We start from the raw sequence: 24,774 nt of genomic DNA, 5'->3' as shown, positions 1-24,774 counted from the left end.
TCGAGACTATGTCGAGTCTATGTCGAGTCTATGACGAGTCTATGTCATGTCTATGTCGAGACTATGTCGAGACTATGTCAAGTCTATGTCGAGTCTATGATGAGTCTATGTCATGTCTATGTCGAGACTATGTCGAGTCTATGTCGAGTCTATGTCGAGTCTATGACGAGTCTATGTCGAGTCTATGTCGAGACTATGTCAAGTCTATGTTGTGTCTATGACGAGTCTATGTCATGTCTATGTTGAGACTGTCAAGTCTATGTCGAGTCTATGTCGAGTCTATGACGAGTCTATGACGAGTCTATGTCGAGTCTATGTCGAGTCTATGACGAGTCTATGTCGAGACTGTCAAGTCTGTGTCGTGTCTATGACGAGTCTATGTCATGTCTATGTTGAGACTGTCAAGTCTATGTCGAGTCTATGTCGAGTCTATGACGAGTCTATGTCATGTCTATGTCGAGTCTATGTCGAGTCTTTGTCGAGTCTATGTCGAGTCTATGCCGAGTCTTTGTCGAGTCTATGTCGAGTCTATGTCGAGTCTATGTCGAGTCTATGTCGAGACTATGTCAAGTCTGTCGTGTCTATGTCGAGACTATGTCAAGTCTGTCGTGTCTATGACGAGTCTATGTCATGTCTATGTTGAGACTGTCGAGTCTATGTCGAGTCTATGTCGAGTCTATGTCGAGTCTATGTCGAGTCTATGTCGAGACTATGTCATGTCTATGTCGAGACTATGTCAAGTCTATGTCGAGTCTATGATGAGTCTATGTCATGTCTATGTCGAGACTATGTCGAGTCTATGTCGAGTCTATGTCGAGTCTATGACGAGTCTATGTCATGTCTATGTCGAGACTATGTCAAGTCTATGTTGTGTCTGTCAAGTCTATGTCGAGTCTATGTCGAGTCTATGACGAGTCTATGACGAGTCTATGTCATGTCTATGTCGAGTCTATGTCGAGTCTATGACGAGTCTATGTCATGTCTATGTCGAGACTATGTCAAGTCTATGTCGAGTCTATGATGAGTCTATGTCATGTCTATGTCGAGACTATGTCGAGTCTATGTCATGTCTATGTCGAGTCTATGTCGAGTCTATGACGAGTCTATGTCATGTCTATGTCGAGACTATGTCAAGTCTATGTCGAGTCTATGAGTCTATGTCATGTCTATGTCGAGACTATGTCGAGTCTATGTCAAGTCTATGTCGAGTCTATGTCGAGTCTATGACGAGTCTATGTCGAGACTATGTCAAGTCTATGTTGTGTCTATGACGAGTCTATGTCATGTCTATGTTGAGACTGTCAAGTCTATGTCGAGACTATGTCAAGTCCACTGATGGGAATAACGGCGTTACTTTTTTCAGTAACGAGTAATCTAACTAATTACTTTGACTGTCACTATAACGCCGTTATCATTGCCGACACCCCGTTACTGCACGTTACTCTAGTCGCACAATTAAATTTTTTTTAAAACTTCATGATAGGACTCGTGCGCGTGTTGTCATGAGAGAAGGGAGGATGAGATAACTCATTGGCTGATGTATAGTAAGATTACGTCTTCAGCCAATCAGAGAAATTGGGTAGGTGGGTGTTTCCGCATTCACAGTGGCGGGTGTTTAAGTGCTACAGGACACACAGAGAGATGGAGAGTGAGGAGGACTCCAGCAGCAAAACAGCCTTTTCCAGATGGAAATATCGGCACTATTTCAAACTCACTGAGGTTAAAGGTAAAAATGTGCACGTCGAGTGCACATTATGTTCCAGAACGAAACATTTGTCCACGTCTTGTGTTAGCAACTCCAACTTAATGAAGCACCTGTCGACGGCTCACGCTTCAACCAAATTAGTGGCCCAAGAATACACAGGTAGGCAGAGGTGTCAAGTAACGAAGTACAAATACCTTACTTAAGTAGAAATTTTGGGTATCTATACTTTACTGGAGTAATTATTTTTCATCCTACTTTTTACTTCTACTTCTTACATTTTCACGCAAATATCTGTACTTTCTACTCCTTACATTTTAAAAATAGCCTCGTTACTCCTATTTCATTTCGGCTAGTTGTCATTCCGGTTTGTCATCGTTCAAAAAAATGACCAATAACACACACGGATAATAGATCTGAGTCCCGCCTCCTGAACACTCATCGCTAAACTGATTGGCTTTGTGTTTTCTTTCTAACTTGTGAGAGGCTGTAGTTTACATTAGGGATCGACCGATATGGATTTTTTAGTGCCGATACCGATACCGATTTTTTTCCCATCAGCCTTAGCCGATGACCGATACGGGCTGCCGATTTTCTTGAGCCGATATTTGAAGCCGATACATTTTGCTCCCTCAATTTACATCATAAAAATGACATGATGTTAACAAATGTTACAGGTCTCAATTTAATAAAAGTAACATTTATTTAAAGTAAAAAAATCAATATTTAACAAATAGTAAAAACATGTGAGGTAGAACAAGAACAAGTAGATAAACAATATTTAACAAATATTAAAAACATGAGGTAGAACAAAAAAAAGTTCACTGCTGAAAATAAATATTTAAGCATAAATAAAATAATTACACTATTGCACACAGTAGCAACCAGCATAATAAAGTGCACAGTGCACACTGTACTTCATTTTAAAAGTAACGAACTATTTACTGCCATGGTTTAAATTTTTCTACATAAAATAAAATGAGCATGTCTAGTCTCTAATATCACTGCGATGGCGAGGGAGACACACACCACACGCGTCCAAACCTCAGCCAGGTGGTCGCTGAATAAATCTCCCACAAAAAGCACGGAACAACGTTGGTATTACTTAATCCTATGACCAGTGTTCGTAACAGCTACCGTACGCATACTAGGGCTGTCAAAATTGCTCAAATGGCATTTGTATATTCCCTCTAAAAAACATATTTGAACATCGTCGTGCATTTGGTCAATAACAGGACAAATTAATACAAAGAGACATAACTACTAGTATTAAGTAGCTTATTTGAGTTTAAACATTTGACAACGTATTACTACAAAAAAAACCGAGTAAATCAACTAATGGCCAAGACCGCAGAGCTCACTCTGGCTCGCCCGGACTCGCAGGCGCACTCTCTCTCTCTCTCGCACTCACCCTCACGCTCTCCGCGCATACCGGGTTAAATGAACAACAACAAACAAATGTTGAGTGCTGATCAAGAGTTTTGTGCAAGCAATTTAAGGTATATAGCAGGCTTCATTCAGTGATTGAAACAAATACATTAATTGAAGTTTCACAGTAACATTACATAGAACCGACACTGAGCGCTCCGAGCGAGCTGTGCTGTGGTAACGTTAGTCTGCTACCGCGGGCGTGTTTTTCCACATTCGAATATTAATTTTCACCTTCAAAATTCAGGTTTTTTTAAACTATTCGAATATATACCGGTATTCGTATTTAGAATATTCATTGACAGCCCTAATGCATACTGAACGGATAGCCTACAGCTATTTGCAGCTCCCTAAATACAATGGCAAGCAAGCAGTTTTACAGACGAGTCATTCGCGTTTTCCATTTGGACCCACAAAACCACATAACAGTTATAGAGCAACGTGTTTCCATTTTCAAAGTGTTTGACAATATTTCAGCAGTCAAACAGTTAAAAGATGCTTTGAAAGTTTAAAAGTTACCGTTATCTTGAAGCGCAGGTTGCACTCTGCTAGTGGGGGAGGGGCAGTGCAGGGTCTGCATGTGAACTGCAGCGTCTCCAGCAGCACAGAGCTGCCTGTGGACGCCTGTCTATAAATAATGCCGGGAAAAAACTATCGGCGAACGCAGCAGCCGCGTATCGGCCGATTCCGATACACGTAAAAATCGCAAATATCGGCCCGATATATCGGCTGGCCGATATATCGGTCGATCACTAGTTTACATTTGGTTGTGCGGAGCGGCAAAACTCGTCCGTAGGAAACCTAGAGATGCGGTAAGCGACGGAGAAATCAACAGTTTTCTGCTCAAGAATACAGGTCAAATCGCGTCAAATATTGATTTGGGGACAGACGTTTTTACAATAGGCTGCTGCATGACAATCGCGGGATAAGTGGCAAAGATAATCGTTAGTGTCTGTGTGTGTGTGTGTGTGAGAGAGATAGAGAGCGAGAGAGAGAGAGTGTGTGTGTGTGTGTGTGAGAGAGAGAGAGAGTGTGTGTGTGTGTGTGTGAGAGAGAGAGAGAGAGCGAGAGAGAGAGAGAGAGAGTGTGTGTGTGTGTGTGAGAGAGAGCGAGAGCGAGAGAGTGTGTGTGTGTGTGTTTGTGTGTGTGGGTGTGTGTGTGTGAGAGAGAGAGCGAGAGAGAGAGTGTGTGTGTGTGTGAGAGAGAGAGAGAGAGAGAGAGAGAGAGAGAGAGTGTGTGTGTGTGTGTGTGTGTGTGTGTGAGAGAGAGAGAGAGAGAGTGAGAGAAGGGAAGAGAAGAGAAGAGAAGAGAAGAGAAGAGAAGAGAAGAGAAGAGAAGAGAAGAGAAGAGAAGAGAAGAGAAGAGAAGAGAAGAGAAGAGAAGAGAAGAGAAGAGAAGAGAAGAGAGTGTGTGTTTGCAACCCTACATTATAGGGTCAAAATATCCCCACAAAGATGGCAATATCCGGAATCCTTGTCCTTGTGGGGAATTTTTTTTTTTTTTTGAAAATGTAAAAATGCAGAAAGTTTTCTGTGATAGGTGATTCTATCTTCCGCTTCATGAAACACATGTTAATGCTCAGTAGTACACATATATGGTTCTTTAATGTATTTGCATTGTACTAAAATTGAAATAAAAATAAAACTGAAATTCATTTTCTATGGGCATATATGCGGCTGAAACAGGCCTAGTGCATCCCAAATTTTTCAACATTAACATTTTAATATAACATTATAGTCATTATGGCATTTAGAAAAATGTGTTTTTGAGGAGGTGGGGCAGTGTACTATAGGCCCCTGTGGCGCGGCCTAAGCTTTTGTCCTTAATGGCATTTTTTTCCTCACATTACTTTTACTTTTATACTTAAAGTAGTTTTGAAACCAGTACTTTTATACTTTTACTTGAGTAAAAAGCTTGAGTTGATACTTCAACTTCTACAGAAGTATTTTTAAACCCTAGTATCTATACTTTTACTTGAGTAATGAATGTGAATACTTTTGACACCTCTGCAGGTAGGGGGGCTAGTGTTGACAAAGGATCCGCTAACAAGGAAGGACCCTCCCCATGTAAGCAACAAAAACTTGACTTTAGTGCCTCTGCTCCCCAGAAACTATCTCAGACAGAGCTCTATGGCTTGATAGGGAGATACGTTGTGGAAAACATGCTTCCTATATTAACAGTGGAGTCAGACTCTTTCAGGGCATTGATAGGCAAAATCCCAAGACAAGGAGGCGTCGGTCCGCCCTGTAGAAAGACGTTTTCGAATTACATTGATACCGAATATGCTAACATGAATGCTGAGCTAAAAAAAGAATTCGAGCAACTGGAATACTTGGCTACAACTGCAGATATATGGACAGCACATAACAAAAGCTACCTAGGCGTAACTGCACACTGGATGCATCCAGTAAACATGCAACGAAAAAAAGCTGCCCTGGCATGCCGACGGTTCAAGGGCCGTCATACCCTTGATAGTATTGCCACAGAACTTGACAACATCCACTCGTCTTATGGCATTTCGCACAAAATAACGGCAACTGTCACTGACAATGGCTCGAATTTCGTTAAGGCGTTTAAGAAATATCAGTCAGTTGAGGAGGATGACTCTGAGGAAGATGACGAGGTTACTTTTGTTGACATAAATGATGTCTTGCAAGCCCGTGTTGATGAGGATGATGATGTGATTAATTTACCACCACACTACAGGTGTGCATCACACACACTGAACCTTGTGTCATGTTCTGACATTGAAAAGTGGATTCTCTCCAGACCAGAGAAGGCACTTTACAGAAGTGCAACTGCAAAATGCACAGCCTTGTGGAATAAGGCCAGTCGTTCCACAGTGGCCGCAGAGACAGTAGAGGATGTGGTTGCAAAGAAGCTGATAGTGCCTTGCAGTACCAGATGGAATTCTTTCTTTCTTTCTTTTCTTTCTTTCTTCAAATCAAAGGATTTGCAAGATTCCCATAGTGGACCTCATTACCATCTCATCCAAGTTTGGCTCGAAAGCAATCACAGAAAAAGAGCATCAGCTCCTGAAGGAATATTGCATTGCAATGAAGCCACTGACAGTCACCCTAGATATCCTCCAGGGAGAGGACAACTGCTACCTCGGCACACTGCTACCTACCCTGGAGACCTTGATGATGAAAACCCTTGAGCTGAAGAGTGGGCTTCAAATACTTGTGGACCTTCCAGAGGCAATTGTGGAGGTAAGAACTACATATCTGTAGTTTTTCATTTTTTTAAATTGTGTATAATGTGTATAATTGTATAGATGTGTATAACTATAATTATAATAAATGTGTATAATTGTCTATAGTGTATTATATATTGTACTCAAAGTGTGTGTGTGTGCGTGTGTGTGTGAGAGAGAGAGAGAGTGAGAGTGAGTGAGAGAGAGAGAGTTTGTATTTGTATAGAGACAGTCAGTAATGTGTTCTTTGCTTTATGTCATTTCAGGCAATAAAAACAAGATTTGCAGAGATGCTGGACAGTGACAGCGCTCTCCTGGCTGCTGTGACTCTGCCCAGGTTTAAGTTACGTTGGCTGCGAACCCAAGAAAGAAAGGACAAGGCCAAAGCAGAGCTGCTGGCGGTATGTCGTGCAAGTGTAAGAAGTGAAGACCAGCATAAAGGTACAAGCACCACCACACCCACATGTACCAGCTCAACTGTTGAGGATGCATTCTTCTCCTTTGATGAAGAGGACGACACTTCTGCTACTGCGGAAAGTCAAGTGGCAGATTATTTGAAATCAGGAGCCCAAGAGATTGACTCACTTCATGGATTTCCCCTTATAAAGAGAATTTCCCTGAAGTATAATGCTGCCACTCCTTCCAGTGCTCCGGTGGAGAGACTATTTAGCCTGGGGAAGCTGGTTTTCACACCAAAAAGGAACAGACTCTCTGACCACAAGTTTGAGAAGCTGCTTCTCTTGCGATACAACCACTGGTTTCAGAGCTAAAATGTTGACATGACTGGGCTGGGTGGGTGGATGGGAGAGGAATGCATACATGTTTAGAGTTGGATTTAACAAACCCATGAACATTTCCAGTTCAATTTGCACTCCTGTAAGCTATTTACTTTCTTTAAGAAACAAAATTGGAGCACTTTATGTCCATCCATTGTGTACTAGTTCTGTTAAGTTAGAGTTGCATTAAGTGAAAATTTGTGCAGGTAACTGTCTTTGCTGTTGGTGAGACAACTGGGTTGGCTGGGTGGATAAATGATTGCACAAATGCAAAATGAACGGATGCATTTATGCACTTTTAAGTTTTATTGAAGAAATCCATATACATTTTCAGTTCAGTTTAAAGCCTCTGTTAGATTGTGTATTTCTCTTTTTGAAAAAATATTTTGAGAAGTGTATGTCCATCCGCTGTCGTTTACGTTGAGTTGCAATAAATGCAAACCTCTGTGCAGGTACTTTTCTTTGTTGTCGTACACTCTATTCATCTGGCTTATGAAACACGCTTTGAGAAGGTGGGGGCCGGGGGGGGGGGTTACGGGGGCGAGAAACGAAAAAGTAACGCAATAGTTACTTTTACTGGTAACTAGTTACTTTTATAGTGGAGTAACTCAGTTAGTAACTCAGTTACTTTTTGGGAGAAGTAACTAGTAACTATAACTAATTACTTTTTCAAAGTAACGTTCCCAACACTGGTCAAGTCTATGATGAGTCTATGTCATGTCTATGTCGAGTCTATGTCGAGTCTATGACGAGTCTATGTCAAGTCTATTTCGAGTCTATGAATGTTTCAGAAGTCTTACTGGAGGGTAAGGAGTGCAGCAGCACCAGCAGATTGGGAAGAACCAGTGATTCTGCGATGTTAATGACACAGTCCTGGTTTGATGTGACAGTGTTCACCACCTACAGTTAAAGCACAAGCAGATAAGTACAGAGACCGTGGCTAATCACAGCGGTGTGTGAGACGTGTGTTGCAGGACATGCGCACCTCCAGAGCGAGCTGTTGGACCTTCCCGGCGCCGTGAACCCTCAGCAGAGAGAAGAGCAGCTTGAAGTGTCCGATGCATTCGGTCTCAGAGCCTGCAGAGCCACACACACACACACACACACAGCACAGGTTAAACACACTGATCCTACAGGAACCGTCACAGAGATCCTCCTCGCTCGAGCACCTGTGTTGTTCCTGATGACGTTACGGAGCGCTTCGAGAGCCATCTCGGCCCAGCGCAGTCTCTGAGCGTGATGCTGCGACTCCACTTTACTGGCCTGGGTCATGGCCAGGAGTGTGTGCAGGTACTGCGCCTGAGAGCCCACGTAATCCAGCAGACTCGACGCCAGCGCCTTCGGGTACTGACGGGAGAGAGAGAACAGTGCTCAACAGACACACACACACACGGCTTTAAATTCAGACTTTGGAAATGAATACTTCCATTCATCAAGGACGCATTAAATTGATCAGAAGTGCCAGTAAAGATATATATAATGTTACAAAAGAGTGTGTCAAATAAATGCTGTGTTTGTGAGCAGAGAGACTCAGGAACACTAACGCTCTCTCACCTCCAGGGGAAACGTAGGCTGCTCGTTATAAACCCGAATGAAGATCTCTCCCACGATCAGCTCCTTCCCGTGTTCAGTGAACAAGAACTCTGACCCGAAGTTCTTATCACACTCGCCCTACACACACACACACACACACACACACACACAGATAGAGAGGAGAAACTGAGCGCTGAAGCAGCAGGGGAATGTGAGGAGTGTGTGAGGAGGAGTGTGAGAGGAGTGTGTGTAAGGAGTGTGTGTGTAAGGAGTGTGTGTGAGGAGTGTGTGTGAGGAGTGTGTGAGAGGAGGAGTGTGTGAGAGGAGTGTGTGTGAGGAGTGTGTGTGTGTGTGTGTGTCTCACTCTCTTGATGTTGCTCTCCTGCTGCTCCTCCAGGAACTCCATCAGCTCGGCTCGCGTCCCGTTGTTCCAGATCAGATACGGGTTCTCCGAGTTGCTATTCAACAACTTCAGAACCTGATTGTGAGAAAACACACAAACCACAAATGAACAAACCGGCACATATAAATGTTTATCTTATAAAATTCCAAACCTAAAGTGTGATGAGCCATGTTTGAAGAAGCCCAGGACTGTGTGTTTGGTTTCAGTGTAAATTTCATTAACAACATTTTTTCAGACACGATAACTTAATTAAAAACAGTTTTGAATGACAAAAATCTATTGACATTTTCGGCAACGAATAAAAATTAGACGAAAATGTTAGGGAGGGGCGATGTGGGCAGAGAGCCCGTCAGAATCAGCAGCGGGACGAGAGCTGGCCTGAACACATTCAACAGTGTAAACGTCTGCGAGAAAGAGAAGAGCAGACATGGGTAGATCTGAGTAAGAGTGACGACGCAAGAGAGCTGTATTCGGTACGGTTTTCAGTGCGCGCACACACACACACACACACACACACACCAGAAGCGTGCAGTCGTGCACATAGACAGCTTTACAGCGCGCGAGTCCTGGCCTGAGCTCTTTCGCGTCTGAATGGACAAATACACACACACTATGTCTAAATGTCCGTGGAGAGTATTCACGAAACTCTCGGTTATGTCTTTACAGAACTCTACTTTAGGAGAAGTGGTTTTATTGAATTTTAAGATTTTTTTGTCACAGCAGTTAAACAGCAGTGAAATCTGTGTCTGTATTGCATGTTCAAACTTTAACATAATTCATATCAACAGGGAAATAGATGTTTTCTCCGGGAGTATATAATGCGTTTGGAAATTTTAGAGAAATTCTAAATTAATGCATTACAAATTAACTAAACACATTAGATTTTAGTCGACTAGATTTAGTTAATCTTAATGTATTTCGTCGACTAAAACTAAAACAATTCAGATGTCTAAAATATGACTAACACTAAATCACAATTTGCTGTCAAAATGACCGTTTGTCTTGAAATAAAGCCTCCAGTGGAGTTGCTCACCTCGGCCGGGGAGCCGCCGCCCAGCTTGCGAGAGATGTACGGCGTGAGCATGGCGGCCAGGCTCTTGCGGATGGCAGGGTTCTCCGGCGGGTGGGCGGCTCCGTTGGGTTCTCCGACAGGCCCGTCCTCTGGTTCCCGGGCAGAGCTGTACCCCGCCAGACGGCCCAGGGCCAGCAGGCTCAGCTTGGCCAGCCGGTTCGACACCTCCTGCTGGTTGCTCTCCTGGCTGGCCTGGACGCCGCTCTCCTCCAGCGTGAAGTCGTAGCAGAACAGGTTCGCTAGCAGGTGCCAGAGGACGCCGGCCTGGTACAGGTGCGTCTGCAGGAAGAAGTCCACGGCGAACGAGCTCACACACTGAACCGCCACCGACGCCAGACGGGGCAGACCCTGAGACAGAGAGAGCAGACACTTTTCTTATATATTATATTATTATTATAGAGCCATTACAGAAGCCATTATAATCAGTGCTGCTGTCGACACTAAACTGATGCCTGTATTTCTGACGTTCTTCAAGCGCTCGTTCTACTTCTGACACGGAGAGCAAATCGGTTTGCAACGTTCACATTGTCACATCAAGTGTAGACACGGTATTAGACTTTCATAAGGGTAACACGTTAACTTCTTCTTACTTAAATTTCACCCTATTTTCTTACTTAAATAGGGTGGTGATGGCGCAGTGGATAAGACACATGCCTTTGGTGTGAGAGACCCGGGTTCGAATCCACTGTGAGACACCAATGTGTCCCTGAGCAAGACACTTAACCCCTAGTTGCTCCAGAGGCGTGCGACCTCTGACATATATAGCAATTGTAAGTCGCTTTGGATAAAAGCGTCAGCTAAATGAATAAATGTAAATGTAAATTTCTCAAGTACAGAAAGAGGGTCTAAAAGGGACTAAAAGACCCTGTTATTTTACAACAACAAAAAATGTATCCCTTATGGGCTACCATAGATAGTCTCGTGACAGCTTACGGTGGGTTTGTTGTCAATAGTTGTCATAGACAACCACGAAGTACAAACATCTGCGCCTGGAAAAAATGAGCGCGTCGCTTCAATTATGAGCGCGCTTGTCACGGGCCTACATTTGAAATAACGAACTTGAGCGCGCAAAATATGTGAGCGCGATATGTGAACGGCCCCTTGGCGAGCTACCACCAATCAGGCCACGAGCTACTGGCAGCTCGCGAGCGACGTGTTGGAGACCCCTGCTCTAAAACAATGTGAGAATAATCATTTTGAGCTTGTAATATGTGTCCAAAAGGTTGATAAGAAGGTTTGCTTTGATTTGTGCAGTCAGTAATTTGAGACACTATACATGTGTAGAAAGAATTCAATAAGACGGGCAGACATGACTGCAAATATTTGTATTTCAAAGGCAATAATTGTTTTTCTAAGTATAATAAAAGGAAATGTGTCTTCCAAAAAAACATTCAATATCATATTAATGTGTTGTATAAAGAAAATAAAAAGGACATGAGCAAATATAAGTATCACAAAGATGTGTTATAAGGAAAAGACAAAGAAAGTTTGTAAAATGAACTTCAACTGTCAGAAGGACAGCTCATGAAGAACCAATCATGTACAGAAAGGAATGTTCAAATTCAGAGGAAAAGTTCAGAAGAAACGTTAATAATAAAGATTGAATAATAAAGATTGGATCAGTTGTGCTCCTTTTTTGGAATACTTGAATACAATTTTTTTGGGGAATACTTGATGCGGCCCAGCCTGACCCCGACTCCACCTCCAGCGGCCCCCAGTTAAGTTGAGTTTGAGACCCCTGATTTACAGTGTCCTTGTTACATGTTTCATGTACTTACCATAGTAATAACAGTAAATTATGCATAATTACATGCAACTAAACCCTCAACCAAACCCTAACCCTATAGTAAGTACATGCAGTTACTTAATATTACTCAGTACTTAAACGTATAATTACACTAACAATGACACCTTAAAATAAAGTGTAACCCTTTATTTTAAGGTGTCCTTGTTGCACTGTAATTACACAAATCTGAGTAATATTAATAAACAGCATGTATGTACTGTAGGGTTATGATTGGTTTAGTTGCTTGTAATTATGTATAATTTGCTGTTTTTACTACAGTAGGTACATGTAACTTGTGACAATGATTTTGTTGTAATTTCGTTATATTAATAAAACCATTTATTTTGGTGCAAGAAATCCAAACTAACATTTTAAGTGAACTATTACAGATAATAATATACCTTGTAACTTACAAAAAAAACAATAAACCATTATGAGTAAACTACAGCCCTTTTAATGTGCCCCTATTATGCTTTTAACAAATATATTTTTTTATGTAGTGTGTAATAAAGCTGTCAGTGAATGTAAAAGCTCTGTAAAGTTTCAAAGTGTAGATAAAAGGAGTTTTTGTCTCCTAAACGAAAGTGATTCTGAACTGAAACGAGTCGTCAGTAATTCAGTCTCACTTTCTGCTGATCCTGAAGGTTTGTAACTCATTTGCATAATGCCAGCCTGTGGTCTTGATTGGCTGAACAGCATCTCTTAGCCCCGCCCTCATACACTGTAGTGTATCTGAGACTGGAAGAGTTCGGTTCGTGTTGAGAAGACGCTGTTTTCTGCTGACAAAGCAAATCAACTTTGATGAGATTGAGACGGTGAAACCCACGCCATCGTTACTGTTCGTATCTCCATCTGACCAATCACAGCAGAGCAGCTCTCAGAGAGGCGGGGCTTAGAGAGACTGAATCTTCGAACTAACCGTTTCAGACTCTGAGAAATTAAGGGATGTTCAATGTTTATTATGAGAAAATTTAAGTTTTTTTTTGTTTTAACTCAGATGCATGTAAACCTGTTGAAGGAAACTACAAAACAAAGTAAAGAGCCTTTAAAATAGCATGATTGAGGGCTAGCATCTGTAAAGGTTTATACCTATTCCATAATTCTGTTTCCATATTCCCTGTTTCATGGTCTATGACACCATACAGGATGTTTGTGCAATAAAGCCATGGGTTTTCTTACCTTGCTGTAATAGAGAATGTGACAGACATCTCTGATAATGTTGGGAAGCTCAACAATTTTCTCCCTGCACTCCTCGAACTGAGCAGCGACGCTATAGCACCGACAGACGTGCCCGCACACCTGAAGAACACACACACACACTGTGAACTCGCTCTTCATGTGCTCAGTGATAGTTGACTGTGGTTGTGGACGCACCTGTACTGCCATGTCCTCAGGTTTGCTGGAGGCCGTGAGCACAGCCACGCAGCGACACAGAGCCTCCATCAGCATCTGCACACATACACACACACACACACAGCGTTAGCATCCAATCTCAGGCACACGGCCGGTAACTTCACGGACACAATCTCAGCAACTGTGCTTCACTGCACTTTAACTGTGCTTCACTGCGCTTTAACTGTGCTTCACTGCGCTTTAACTGTGCGTCACTGCGCTTTAACTGCGCTTTAACTGAGCTTCAGCGCGCTTTAACTGCGCTTTAACTGCGCTTCACTGCACTTTAACTGCGCTTCACTGCACTTTAACTGCGCTTCAGCGCGCTTTAACTGTGCTTCACTGCACTTTAACTGCGCTTCACTGCACTTTAACTGTGCTTCACTGCACTTTAACTGTGCTTCAGCGCGCTTTAACTGCGCTTCACTGCACTTTAACTGTGCTTAACTGCATATTAACTGTGCTTCACTGCACTTTAACCGTGCTTACTGCGTATTAACTGTGCTTCACTGCACTTTAACTGTGCTTCACTGCGCTTTAACAGTGCTTCACTGCACTTTAACAGTGCTTAACTGCGTATTAACTGTGCTTCACTGCACTTTAACTGTGCTTCACTGCGCTTTAACTGTGCTTCACTGCACTTTAACTGTGCTTACTGCGTTTTAACTGTGCTTCACTGCACTTTAACTGCGCTTCACTGCGCTTTAACTGCGCTTCACTGCGCTTTAACTGCGCTTCAGCGCGCTTTAACTGTGCTTCACTGCACTTTAACTGTGCTTAACTGCGTATTAACTGTGCTTCACTGCACTTTAACTGTGCTTAACTGTGTATTAACTGTGCTTCACTGCACTTTAACTGTGCTTAACTGCACTTTAACTGTGCTTAACTGCGTATTAACTGTGCTTCACTGCACTTTAACTGTGCTTCAGCGCGCTTTAACTGCGCTTCAGCGCGCTTTAACTGTGCTTCACTGCACTTTAACTGCTTCACTGCACTTTAACTGTGCTTCACTGCGCTTTAACTGTGCTTCACTGCGCTTTAACTGCGCTTCACTGCGCTTTAACTGCGCTTCACTGCGCTTTAACTGCGCTTCACTGCACTTTAACTGTGCTTCACTGCACTTTAACTTTGCTTAACTGCGTATTAACTGTGCTTCACTGCACTTTAACTGTGCTTAACTGTGTATTAACTGTGCTTCACTGCACTTTAACTGTGCTTAACTGCACTTTAACTGTGCTTAACTGCGTATTAACTGTGCTTCACTGCACTTTAACTGCGCTCCAGCGCGCTTTAACTGCGCTTCACTGCACTTTAACTGTGCTTCACTGCACTTTAACAGTGCTTCACTGCGCTTTAACTGTGCTTCACTGCGCTTTAACTGTGCTTCACTGTGCTTTAACAGTGCTTAACTGCACTTTAACTGTGCTTAACTGCGTATTAACTGTGCTTCACTGCACTTTAACTGTGCTTCACTGCACTTTAACTGTGCTTCACTGCACTTTAACTGCGCTTCAGCGCGCTTTAACTGTGCTTCACTGCACTTTAACTGTGCTTCACTGCACTTTAACTGTGCTTCACTGCACTTTAACTGTGCTTCACTGCACTTTAACTGTGCTTCACTGCACTTTAACTTTGCTTAACTGCGTATTAACTGTGCTTCACTGCACTTTAACTGTGCTTAACTGTGTATTAACTGTGCTTCACTGCACTTTAACTGTGCTTCACTGCACTTTAACTGTGCTTCACTGCACTTTAACTGTGCTTCACTGCACTTTAACTGTGCTTCACTGTGTATTAACTGTGCTTCACTGCACTTTAACTGTGCTTAACTGCACTTTAACTGTGCTTCACTGCGTATTAACTGTGCTTCACTGCACTTTAACTTTGCTTAACTGCGTATTAACTGTGCTTCACTGCACTTTAACTGTGCTTAACTGTGTATTAACTGTGCTTCACTGCACTTTAACTGTGCTTCACTGCACTTTAACTGTGCTTCACTGCACTTTAACTGTGCTTCACTGCACTTTAACTGTGCTTCACTGTGTATTAACTGTGCTTCACTGCACTTTAACTGTGCTTCACTGCACTTTAACTGTGCTTCACTGCACTTTAACTGTGCTTCACTGCACTTTAACTGTGCTTCACTGCGCTTTAACAGTGCTTCACTGCGCTTTAACTGTGCTTCACTGCACTTTAACTGTGCTTCACTGCACTTTAACTGTGCTTAACTGCACTTTAACTGTGCTTAACTGCACTTTAACTGTGCTTAACTGCGTATTAACTGTGCTTCACTGCACTTTAACTGTGCTTCACTGCACTTTAACTGCGCTTCAGCGCGCTTTAACTGTGCTTAACTGCACTTTAACTGTGCTTCACTGCACTTTAACTGTGCTTAACTGCGTATTAACTGTGCTTCACTGCACTTTAACTGTGCTTCACTGCACTTTAACTGTGCTTCACTGCACTTTAACTGCGCTTCAGCGCGCTTTAACTGTGCTTAACTGCACTTTAACTGTGCTTAACTGCACTTTAACTGTGCTTAACTGCGTATTAACTGTGCTTCACTGCACTTTAACTGTGCTTCACTGCACTTTAACTGCGCTTCAGCGCGCTTTAACTGTGCTTCACCTCGATGCCGTTCTCCCGCCGCAGCTCCTCGGCGTTGAGGGCTGAACAGTTCACCGTATGGAAGGCCAATTCAGCGGCTGCCGGCAACAGCGGAGCGGTTTTGGAGAAGAGCTGCTCGTCACCCGTCTCCATGGTGATGGTCTTAATTAGCATGGGGTAGCCGGCATATTTATACGGCTCCAATTCTGAGAGGAGAGAGAGTTCAATCTAAATCACTGGTTTATTGTGTGAATATCAGGAATCTGAACTAGAGATGGGATCGGATTCTGCTTTAAGGCCCCGATATACTTCAAGAGACATGGAAGAATGAACTGGTGTGACGTCACTTCAAACTACCGGCTGATAAGCGCCTCTGAGCTCCCATTGGTCCGTGTGTTGATTATGTAATAGGTGGGTGTGGCTCTGAGGCTCCGCCTTCTTTGAGGTGTTAATTTGTTCAGTCGGTCGCGAGTAAAAACATGAACACACTGAGAGAAACTGAAGCTGAAAGACTCTGACACTGTTGTCATGTTTAATTCTGTAAAACTGCTGTTTTAAAGCATTTATTGCATAAAGTGCTGTATAAATTACATAAAATCACATTAATCACATTCAATCTGTATAAATAAACATGACTGAAGATCTGAATCTCAGAGCTGATCAAACATCCACATCTCTGTGATCTGATGCTTTCTGAACCGCTGTTCTCTCAGTTTTATTGTGTTTGTTTAGTTATTGAGAGGAAAGTGCAGCACATATTCATCTAAACGCCGCTCTCAGCAGCATCGGGATGTTCGCTAATACAGAGTTTCCGCTAGAAAAAAATGGTGCCGGTCAAAGTGACCGGCAGAGGTTTCGTTAAACGGACATTTTGATGATATGCCGGTCAAATATCGCCTCTTAATTAGTCAAGTTGAGGAAAATTGGAGGCAGGCTATATAACTTAAAAAATGACATAATCAGGCCTTATAGAATGCAACATGTTATTATTAGCCTAACTTTCAAATAGACGGAAAAAAACATGAACGTCTGATTGGCGTCAATCAACACCAATTGTTTTTTACTATGGTTTCACACACATTCACTTTTTGAAACATTGAGGCACGGATGTACCTAACACAAATAAATAAAAAATCTCCAGTTAACTCATTCATTTAGTTTGCTATTAAATAAGAGATCTAGCGCTAAAATCAGTTGTTTTTTAAATCAAGCTGAGCGCTCGTGTCCGCTGCTATCAGTTGCATGGACGACGCGCTGCGCGAGTTGCGCAATCTTCACTCGGACGCGCGTTTCAATCTATCGCCGAGACTCTACACAGGCGAAGCACTGCTACTTGGGCGCAGAGATATCACGAAACACCTGAAATAAAGCTTGCCACAAAGAACCGGCGAAAGTAGGCTAATGATTATGCATGAAACATTTAAATTGCTGATAAATTGATAAAGTTGACGATGCAGACTCGACATCTTCTTCGCAGTAGTGAACGCGCCTAGAGAGAGAAATGCACACTTCATATGAATAAATTCTTATTTATTAATCCAGGCAAATTTGTTGATGAAACATTGATTAAAATGAAGATACAATTTATACAAAACGAAATAAACTTTAAATAAAGGCTTTCTACAAAACAAAACTAAATAACTGGTCAAAATCATGTCTGACCAATTCCAAATGTTTTCCGATATATAGGCCTATTGGTCATCTTATGATCCTATCTTACTCATCTCATGCGGTTCCCTTTTATAGCCTAATCAACATGAAATAAAAAAATAATAACATTATATTTTTTATAAATATGAAACTTATATTTATTTATTTTTACTTATAATAAGCGTCACACCGCTCTGCTTTGCTCACATGCTCTGGGGTGTAGCCTAATGCATGTGTGCGTGCATGTGGTGGAGGGGTGCGATTTTCGAATAATAATCAACCCAGCGATCTTCGAATATTATTTTTGCTTGAAAATTTCGTTTTGTATAAATTGTATATTAGGGATGGCCCGATACCATTTTTTTTCAAACCGATACGAGTACGAGTATTTACATTTGTGTACTTGCCGATACCGAGTACCGATACCGATATTTCTACCGCAAAAGTAATAGGCTCCCAGAAAAGAAGACGACTATTTTAGAACACAGGTTAGAAGACTGTTTTTATTTTCTTCTCTGCTTGTTTTAACAAGTCTAAAAATAAATAAAAATTAGTAAAATAATAAATGTATTAACACACAAACCACTGTTAATTTAACATAAAAGCAAGCAGGCTATGCGTGCATGGTCTGGCATGACTGAATATAAATCCCTTAATAAATCCTAAAAGCTGACAGTTCATCGCGATCTCACACATCTCTGTTATTATCAATGAAGCTGACTGCACAATCAATCTTTCATAATATCCACACTTTGTTTGTTATAATTAGAGGATTTGCCAGCATACAGAATTCAGCACTGAACAAAAAAGTCCGTTTTGAGCGGTGAGGGGAGTCTATCTTAAATGCTTCTGATTGGCCATTGCGTTCAAGAAATCAACACATATTTCTGTGATTGGCTACATCGCTCAACGCTGTAATCATGTTATGAATAGAAACTCTGTCCTGTAAATCGTTTCTATTTTGTTGTAGTTGTTCTTGTTGCTTTTCTGCAAGAGATGAATAAAAATCTTTTAGTTTTTATGTTTTATTCATAGATATTTCTAGTTTGCGGGAGTCCCGCGAATCGTTTTACTCTCCCGTAACCCGCACACACAGAGTGAGTGCATTACCGCCCGCGCGCGCGCTCGGCCATCAGATCTATGATGCGTCTTCAGATGTTTAATTAGATTGCTGGTGTTAAACGATGTACTTTCTTTCCCTCCTCTCGACACCTTAGCTGAACATAACTCACAGTCTGCCTTGCTGTTGTCATCATCCCTTATCTTGAAATGAGCCCAAACCGCCGACATTATACTTTCCTATGCCTCAGTTCACCTCGACAAAGCACTCGCGGCGGCCAGTTTCGTTTTGCAAAATGTACGTGGTATCGGCGAATTTTTATGAGTACGAGTACGAGTATATTAGGACAGTATCGGCCCGATCCCCGATGCCAGTATCGGTATCGGGCCATCCCTATTGTATATTAATTTTAATCAATGTTTCATCAACAAATTTGACTGGATTAATAAATAAGAAGCAAATATAGTGGACAATATAGGCTAATAGGCTAATAGGCTAATCAGGACACTGAGCCGTCGGCGCGGCGCGTTCACTACTGCGAAGATGGCGAGTCTGCATCGTCAACTTTATCAATTTATCAACTTTATCAATAATATCAATGGACCTGGCCATATTTGAAACGTCTCACTCAAGTTTGTTGTTTAGGTCTATATTACAGCGGCGTGCGCTTTATTTGAAATGCAGCATGCGATGTTGTTTAATAACTTTCTAACGGTAGAGCCTGTTCCTATTACATAGCCAAAGGTCGGTGTATTTTTGCTTTATACATTTTAGGCTTATTCTCAAATTCATTTTGTGTTAGGGGGGCGGGATTATTATGCAATTTTAATCAGACAATTTGACCGGAGAGATTTAATTTTGGCGGACATTTTATTTTTTTCCCGGCCACTGTCCGGTAATTACCGGACAACGGAAACCCTGCGCTAATAGTTTATCACTGAAAGGGGTTTACCAAACTTATTTTTGAACAAAAGAATGTAAGCAAAGAATCGTAGAAGGAAACAGAGCGTGTCTGTGAGTGTATCAGGGCCTTTAGCGTGAAGTTAGCGTGGAGTTAGCGGTTCTGACCCTGTTTGTGTCTGTTGAACAGTATACTCTGGGCCTTCAGGATCAGGATGATGTTTTCTGGGTCGGGGCCGTCCACGATCCGGGCTGATTTACTGCACAAGAACTCGTAGGCTTTGTTCACCTTCTCAAACATGTCCTGAACACACACACACACGTTGTACAGTCTGGTTATAGACTCTCACATGGTTCAGTGATAATCAGACTGAGTGATGAATACTCACCCTGCCCTCAGGGTTTTTGTCTGGATGATATTTTTGAGCCAATCTGAAGTAAGCTTTCCTTATTTTACTCTCGTCATGCCTTAGAAAAAAGCACACAAACTCATATCAGATCACAAAGATTACAAACAAAAGCATAGTGTCATTTACATAATAGTATCATATTTTATTCTAAATGATTTATGTGTGCAGATCATTATTATAGTGTTAATAATATTGAATGAGAATCAGTTCCTCTTGCTGCATCTCTTCTCTACTCTGATGACGAGGGCGGGGCTATAACCTGTCACTCACATGAGATCAGCCAATAGCAAACCACAACCAGCCAATCAGTTCCACACAGACACAATCAAGCCCCGCCCACATGTGTTCTTGTTCAAGCATTTCACTCGATATACGACACAATAGAGGAGAAAAGACCAGCGCAACTTCCCTTTCATTTACAGGTCAGAATGGGAAACTGACTGGTTTTGGTGCTAGAAATAATATATACTGCAGAAGTGAAAAGTAAAATAATAATAAAAGACTTAAGTGACTCACTGTCCCTGTCCGTTGGGGAGGTTGAGCACTTCGTAGGCGTCGTCCACAGACATGGAGGGAGGCTTCTTCTCCACCTCTCTCTTCCAGGCGTCCAGCGTGTCCTTCAGCAGCTTCACCTGCAGGGGGCGACATCACACACACACTCATGAGACAGACACAATCTCACACACACACTGCGTGACACAGGCAGGGAAGTGGAGAGCGTACAGGGTCTCGGATGGGCCAGTTGGGGAAGCGTGTGGAGTCGCACAGGTGCCTCAGGTAGTAGATGCTGCAGAAGAGCTCGTAGTCGAGCTGTGGGAAGCTGACCACTGGGATCGGGCAGTACTGGTACAGCGCTCGCGTGTTGCTCTGCAGGCGAGGCGAGAAGTCTGCCAGGTGAGCCGCGATCTTCTCGATCATCAGACGCCTACACACACACAGAGAGAGAGAGAGAGTCCGTGAACTACCAGCAGAGGATGATGGACCATGTCAATGTGCAGATTTACTAAGTTCCCCCCATTAACTACTATGCACTTGCATCAAAAAATCGATGTTGCGAATATTGTGTTGATGCTGTATTTAAAACACTGGATACTGGGAAGGTTAGGACAGGTTTGGTGGATACGGGTACGTTTAAGGGTGGTTTAAAATGTCAATTATATATGTAATTACAGGAATTAATTACATGCATTTATTTTTTAAACAAGAACGAGTGCAAAATATGTATGTATGCAATAAGTGCATTGTATCATGATTAATTAAAATGTTAGTACACAGCAGTTAAAGACACTGATCATAAAGTGGGAATCGGTGGGAATCTTTTGCTACCTGACGATTCAATTCTTGAGGTCACGATTCGATTTAAAATTTATTCTCAATTTTGAATCAAATTTCGATTCGATATGTGCATTTCGATTGTAGTTTACCGTTTTGTGTTACTTTTCTTATTTCACTGCGATAGACAGTTTAATAGCTCTAGAAGAAAAAACAATCCTTCTCAATTAAATGTGAACCTTGAAATGTATTTAGATTTTCTTCCCATTTTAGTCAACCCAATATTATAAAACAAACGCCCTTTAAGATGACTACAATCATAACACACAGTCTTCTGTATTAAAGCAAGGCAGGCAATTTTATTTTATTTTTGATATAAAAACAAAAACAAAGAAGTAAATTACAAACAATATGATAAATATAATAGAGAAATATACAAATTAAATAAACTAACTTTTCAAGTACAGCAGCATAGGTTTATTAAACATGTAGTTAAACTGTGTGTGTGTGTACTTCATCTGTGTGTGTGTCGCGAGCACCACATTGAGTCCTTGTTCACGGCTTATTGTGAATAACCTCAATAACTTTAAGTAACTGTAAGTAGTACTGCGATGTTAAAGAAGTCTAACACATTTGAGAAAATTTGTGAATCGATTTAAATCGGTAGAAGATAGAATCGCAATTCATATGTGTGATGAGTGTGTTGCGCGACGCATGTGCAGCCGTGTGAGAGCAGAGAGCGGCGTCACCTCATCTCGCTGCTCCAGATGGCCTCCGGCGTGTCGAACTCCCCCAGGAAGATCTCGGAGAAGCGCTCGGGCTCGTAGTTCTCCAGGTAACACACCATGGCCTCGGGCAGCATCGGGCCCAGCACACTCCTCTGCAGCAGCTCCACGCCCTTAGCCTGGCGCGGCACACACACACACACACACACAGACACACACACGCACACACACACAAACACGCACACGTGCAGACACACACGCACAGGCACACCATCACACAAACACACACATACACACACCATCAGCGCGCGGTTACGGTCTGACGGGTGTTTCTCACAGTTTTCAACACAGCCTTTGAATAAATTAAATATTGATTCATGAAATAATGAATGTTGTGAGAAGCATTACCTCCTCTGATTTAAAGGCTTGCTTCAGGTGAGTGTACTTCAGGAAACTAGAGAACAGAAGCATGTCAGTCATCATTCCTCAGTCGTGTGTGTGTGTGTGTGTGTGTGTGATGAGGTGTGTGTAGCCTCTGTAGGAGTGTGTGTGTGTGTGTGTGTGTGTGTACCGGGCGACGGGCAGCACGTTGGAGCCGGTGTACATCATGATGAAGAAGAAGACCCCGGTGAGGTAGAGCCGCTGCAGGTTCGGGTTGTCCTGCATCACCACGTACAGCAGGTTGGCCACTTTCTCCACCAGGATGGGGTCAAAGGTCAAGAGCAGCTGCCAATGACAGGAGAGGAACGTTACAGTCGTCTGCACTCGAGCTGGCACGTAAACATTCAAATTTTGAATATTCATCATAAAAAAAAAAAAAAAAAGTCATTCGAATGCAAAATCCATGTATTCGAATGGCTGGTGTGTCGAGAGGCGCGCGAGACATGATGATGACGTCACTGACGCGGTGTGTTTCTGTTAGCTTATCCAGTTCAGCGCAGTTGCTAATGTGAAAAGTGGCGGGAAAAGTCCCTGCTGACGAAACCCTCTTAGTCTGAGGCAGAAATGGTGCAACGACACACTTGACCTTCACATCGGTCAGAGCTGAGTGTGTGTGTGTGTGTGTGTGTGTGTGTGTGTGTGTGTGTGTGTGTGTGTGTGTGTGTGTGTGTGTGTGTGAGAGAGAGTGTGCATTAATTGCATGCACATTAAGGAAATAATATTTTATTTAAGAACAATTGTTTCAAAAGTTAAAGCACTTTAAAAAGTGAATGTCATTTCACTTCAATAACAGATGCGATGCTTGTTTGGTTTATATTTGCTTGTTGCGCTCGCTTGCGTCCTCTTGTGGACACAGGAGACGATACAGCACTCTTATCCTCTCACATGAAGTATTACCTTTAGAAATCAAATATAATTCGAGTTTTTGCTAATATTAAAGAAAGAAATTTTAATGAAACTTTCAGCCATTCTGCCAGCCCTGGTGTGTGTGTGTGGTCAGTGTGTGTGTGTGTGTGTGTGTACCTGGACGATGTGAGGAAGGCAGGTGTTGTCACTGATGAGTCTCTTCACCTTCGGTAACGGCCGGATGATGGCATTATCCTGATCTCTAACACACAAACACATCACAGCAGGAGCTCTTATTATAAATCATAAAGTTGTAGTATAATTACAGTAGGCATTTATGTTACAGTATAAATAGCAAGATACAACGCAGGATACACCACGCAGGATACACCACGCAGGATATACAACGCAGGATACACCACGCAGGATACACCACGCAGGATACACCACGCAGGATACACCACGCAGGATATACAATGCAGGATACACCACGCAGGATACACCACGCAGGATATACAATGCAGGATACACCACGCAGGATACACCACGCAGGATACACCACGCAGGATACACCACGCAGGATACACCACGCAGGATACACCACGCAGGATATAACACGCAGGATACACCACGCAGGATACACCACGCAGGATACACCACGCAGGATATACAATGCAGGATACACCACGCAGGATATACAATGCAGGATACACCACGCAGGATACACCACGCAGGATATACCACGCAGGATACACCACGCAGGATACACCACGCAGGATATACAATGCAGGATACATCACGCAGGATACACCACGCAGGATACACCACGCAGGATACACCACGCAGGATACACCACGCAGGATATACCACGCAGGATACACCACGCAGGATACACCACGCAGGATATACCACGCAGGATATAACACGCAGGATACACCACGCAGGATACACCACGCAGGATACACCACGCAGGATACACCACGCAGGATATACAATGCAGGATACACCACGCAGGATATAACACGCAGGATACACCACGCAGGATACACCACGCAGGATATACCACGCAGGATACACCACGCAGGATACACCACGCAGGATACACCACGCAGGATACACCACGCAGGATACACCAAGCAGGATACACCACGCAGGATACACCACGCAGGATACACCACGCAGGATATACAATGCAGGATACACCACGCAGGATACACCACGCAGGATATACCACGCAGGATATAACACGCAGGATACACCACGCAGGATACACCACGCAGGATACACCACGCAGGATACACCACGCAGGATACACCACGCAGGATACACCACGCAGGATACACCACGCAGGATATACAATGCAGGATACACCACGCAGGATACACCACGCAGGATACACCACGCAGGATACACCACGCAGGATACACCACGCAGGATATACAATGCAGGATACACCAAGCAGGATATACCACGCAGGATATACCACGCAGGATACACCACGCAGGATACACCACGCAGGATACACCACGCAGGATACACCACGCAGGATATACCACGCAGGATACACCACGCAGG

General features: G+C 42.8%; 1 protein-coding gene across 4 annotated transcripts in view; it reads right to left on the bottom strand.

Annotated features, from left to right (window-relative positions):
- LOC130103412 (dnaJ homolog subfamily C member 13-like) overlaps positions 1–24,774 on the bottom strand; it is a 161,671-nt gene that overhangs the window by 27,008 nt on the left and 109,889 nt on the right. For all 4 annotated transcript variants that reach the window (XM_056269656.1, XM_056269655.1, XM_056269654.1 and 1 more), the window contains 17 exons: positions 23,377–23,461; positions 22,484–22,638; positions 22,321–22,366; positions 21,937–22,091; positions 20,639–20,840; positions 20,432–20,547; positions 19,895–19,973; positions 19,674–19,809; positions 15,917–16,101; positions 13,271–13,345; positions 13,076–13,195; positions 10,072–10,458; positions 9,000–9,113; positions 8,657–8,773; positions 8,272–8,449; positions 8,088–8,179; positions 7,903–8,002 (listed from right to left, as the gene is read on the bottom strand). In XM_056269656.1, coding sequence (XP_056125631.1) covers positions 7,903–8,002; positions 8,088–8,179; positions 8,272–8,449; positions 8,657–8,773; positions 9,000–9,113; positions 10,072–10,458; positions 13,076–13,195; positions 13,271–13,345; positions 15,917–16,101; positions 19,674–19,809; positions 19,895–19,973; positions 20,432–20,547; positions 20,639–20,840; positions 21,937–22,091; positions 22,321–22,366; positions 22,484–22,638; positions 23,377–23,461 — 2,342 coding nt within the window. The remainder of the gene's footprint in view (positions 1–7,902; positions 8,003–8,087; positions 8,180–8,271; positions 8,450–8,656; positions 8,774–8,999; positions 9,114–10,071; positions 10,459–13,075; positions 13,196–13,270; positions 13,346–15,916; positions 16,102–19,673; positions 19,810–19,894; positions 19,974–20,431; positions 20,548–20,638; positions 20,841–21,936; positions 22,092–22,320; positions 22,367–22,483; positions 22,639–23,376; positions 23,462–24,774) is intronic.

This window comes from Rhinichthys klamathensis, unplaced genomic scaffold, assembly GCF_029890125.1.
Source record: "Rhinichthys klamathensis goyatoka isolate OS25496 unplaced genomic scaffold, OSU_Roscu_1.1 h1tg000287l_1, whole genome shotgun sequence".
In the NCBI taxonomy this organism is placed as follows: Eukaryota; Metazoa; Chordata; class Actinopteri; order Cypriniformes; family Leuciscidae; genus Rhinichthys; species Rhinichthys klamathensis.
The sequence above is the reverse complement of the archived record's forward strand: the minus strand, read 5'-3'. Positions and strand labels throughout refer to the sequence as shown.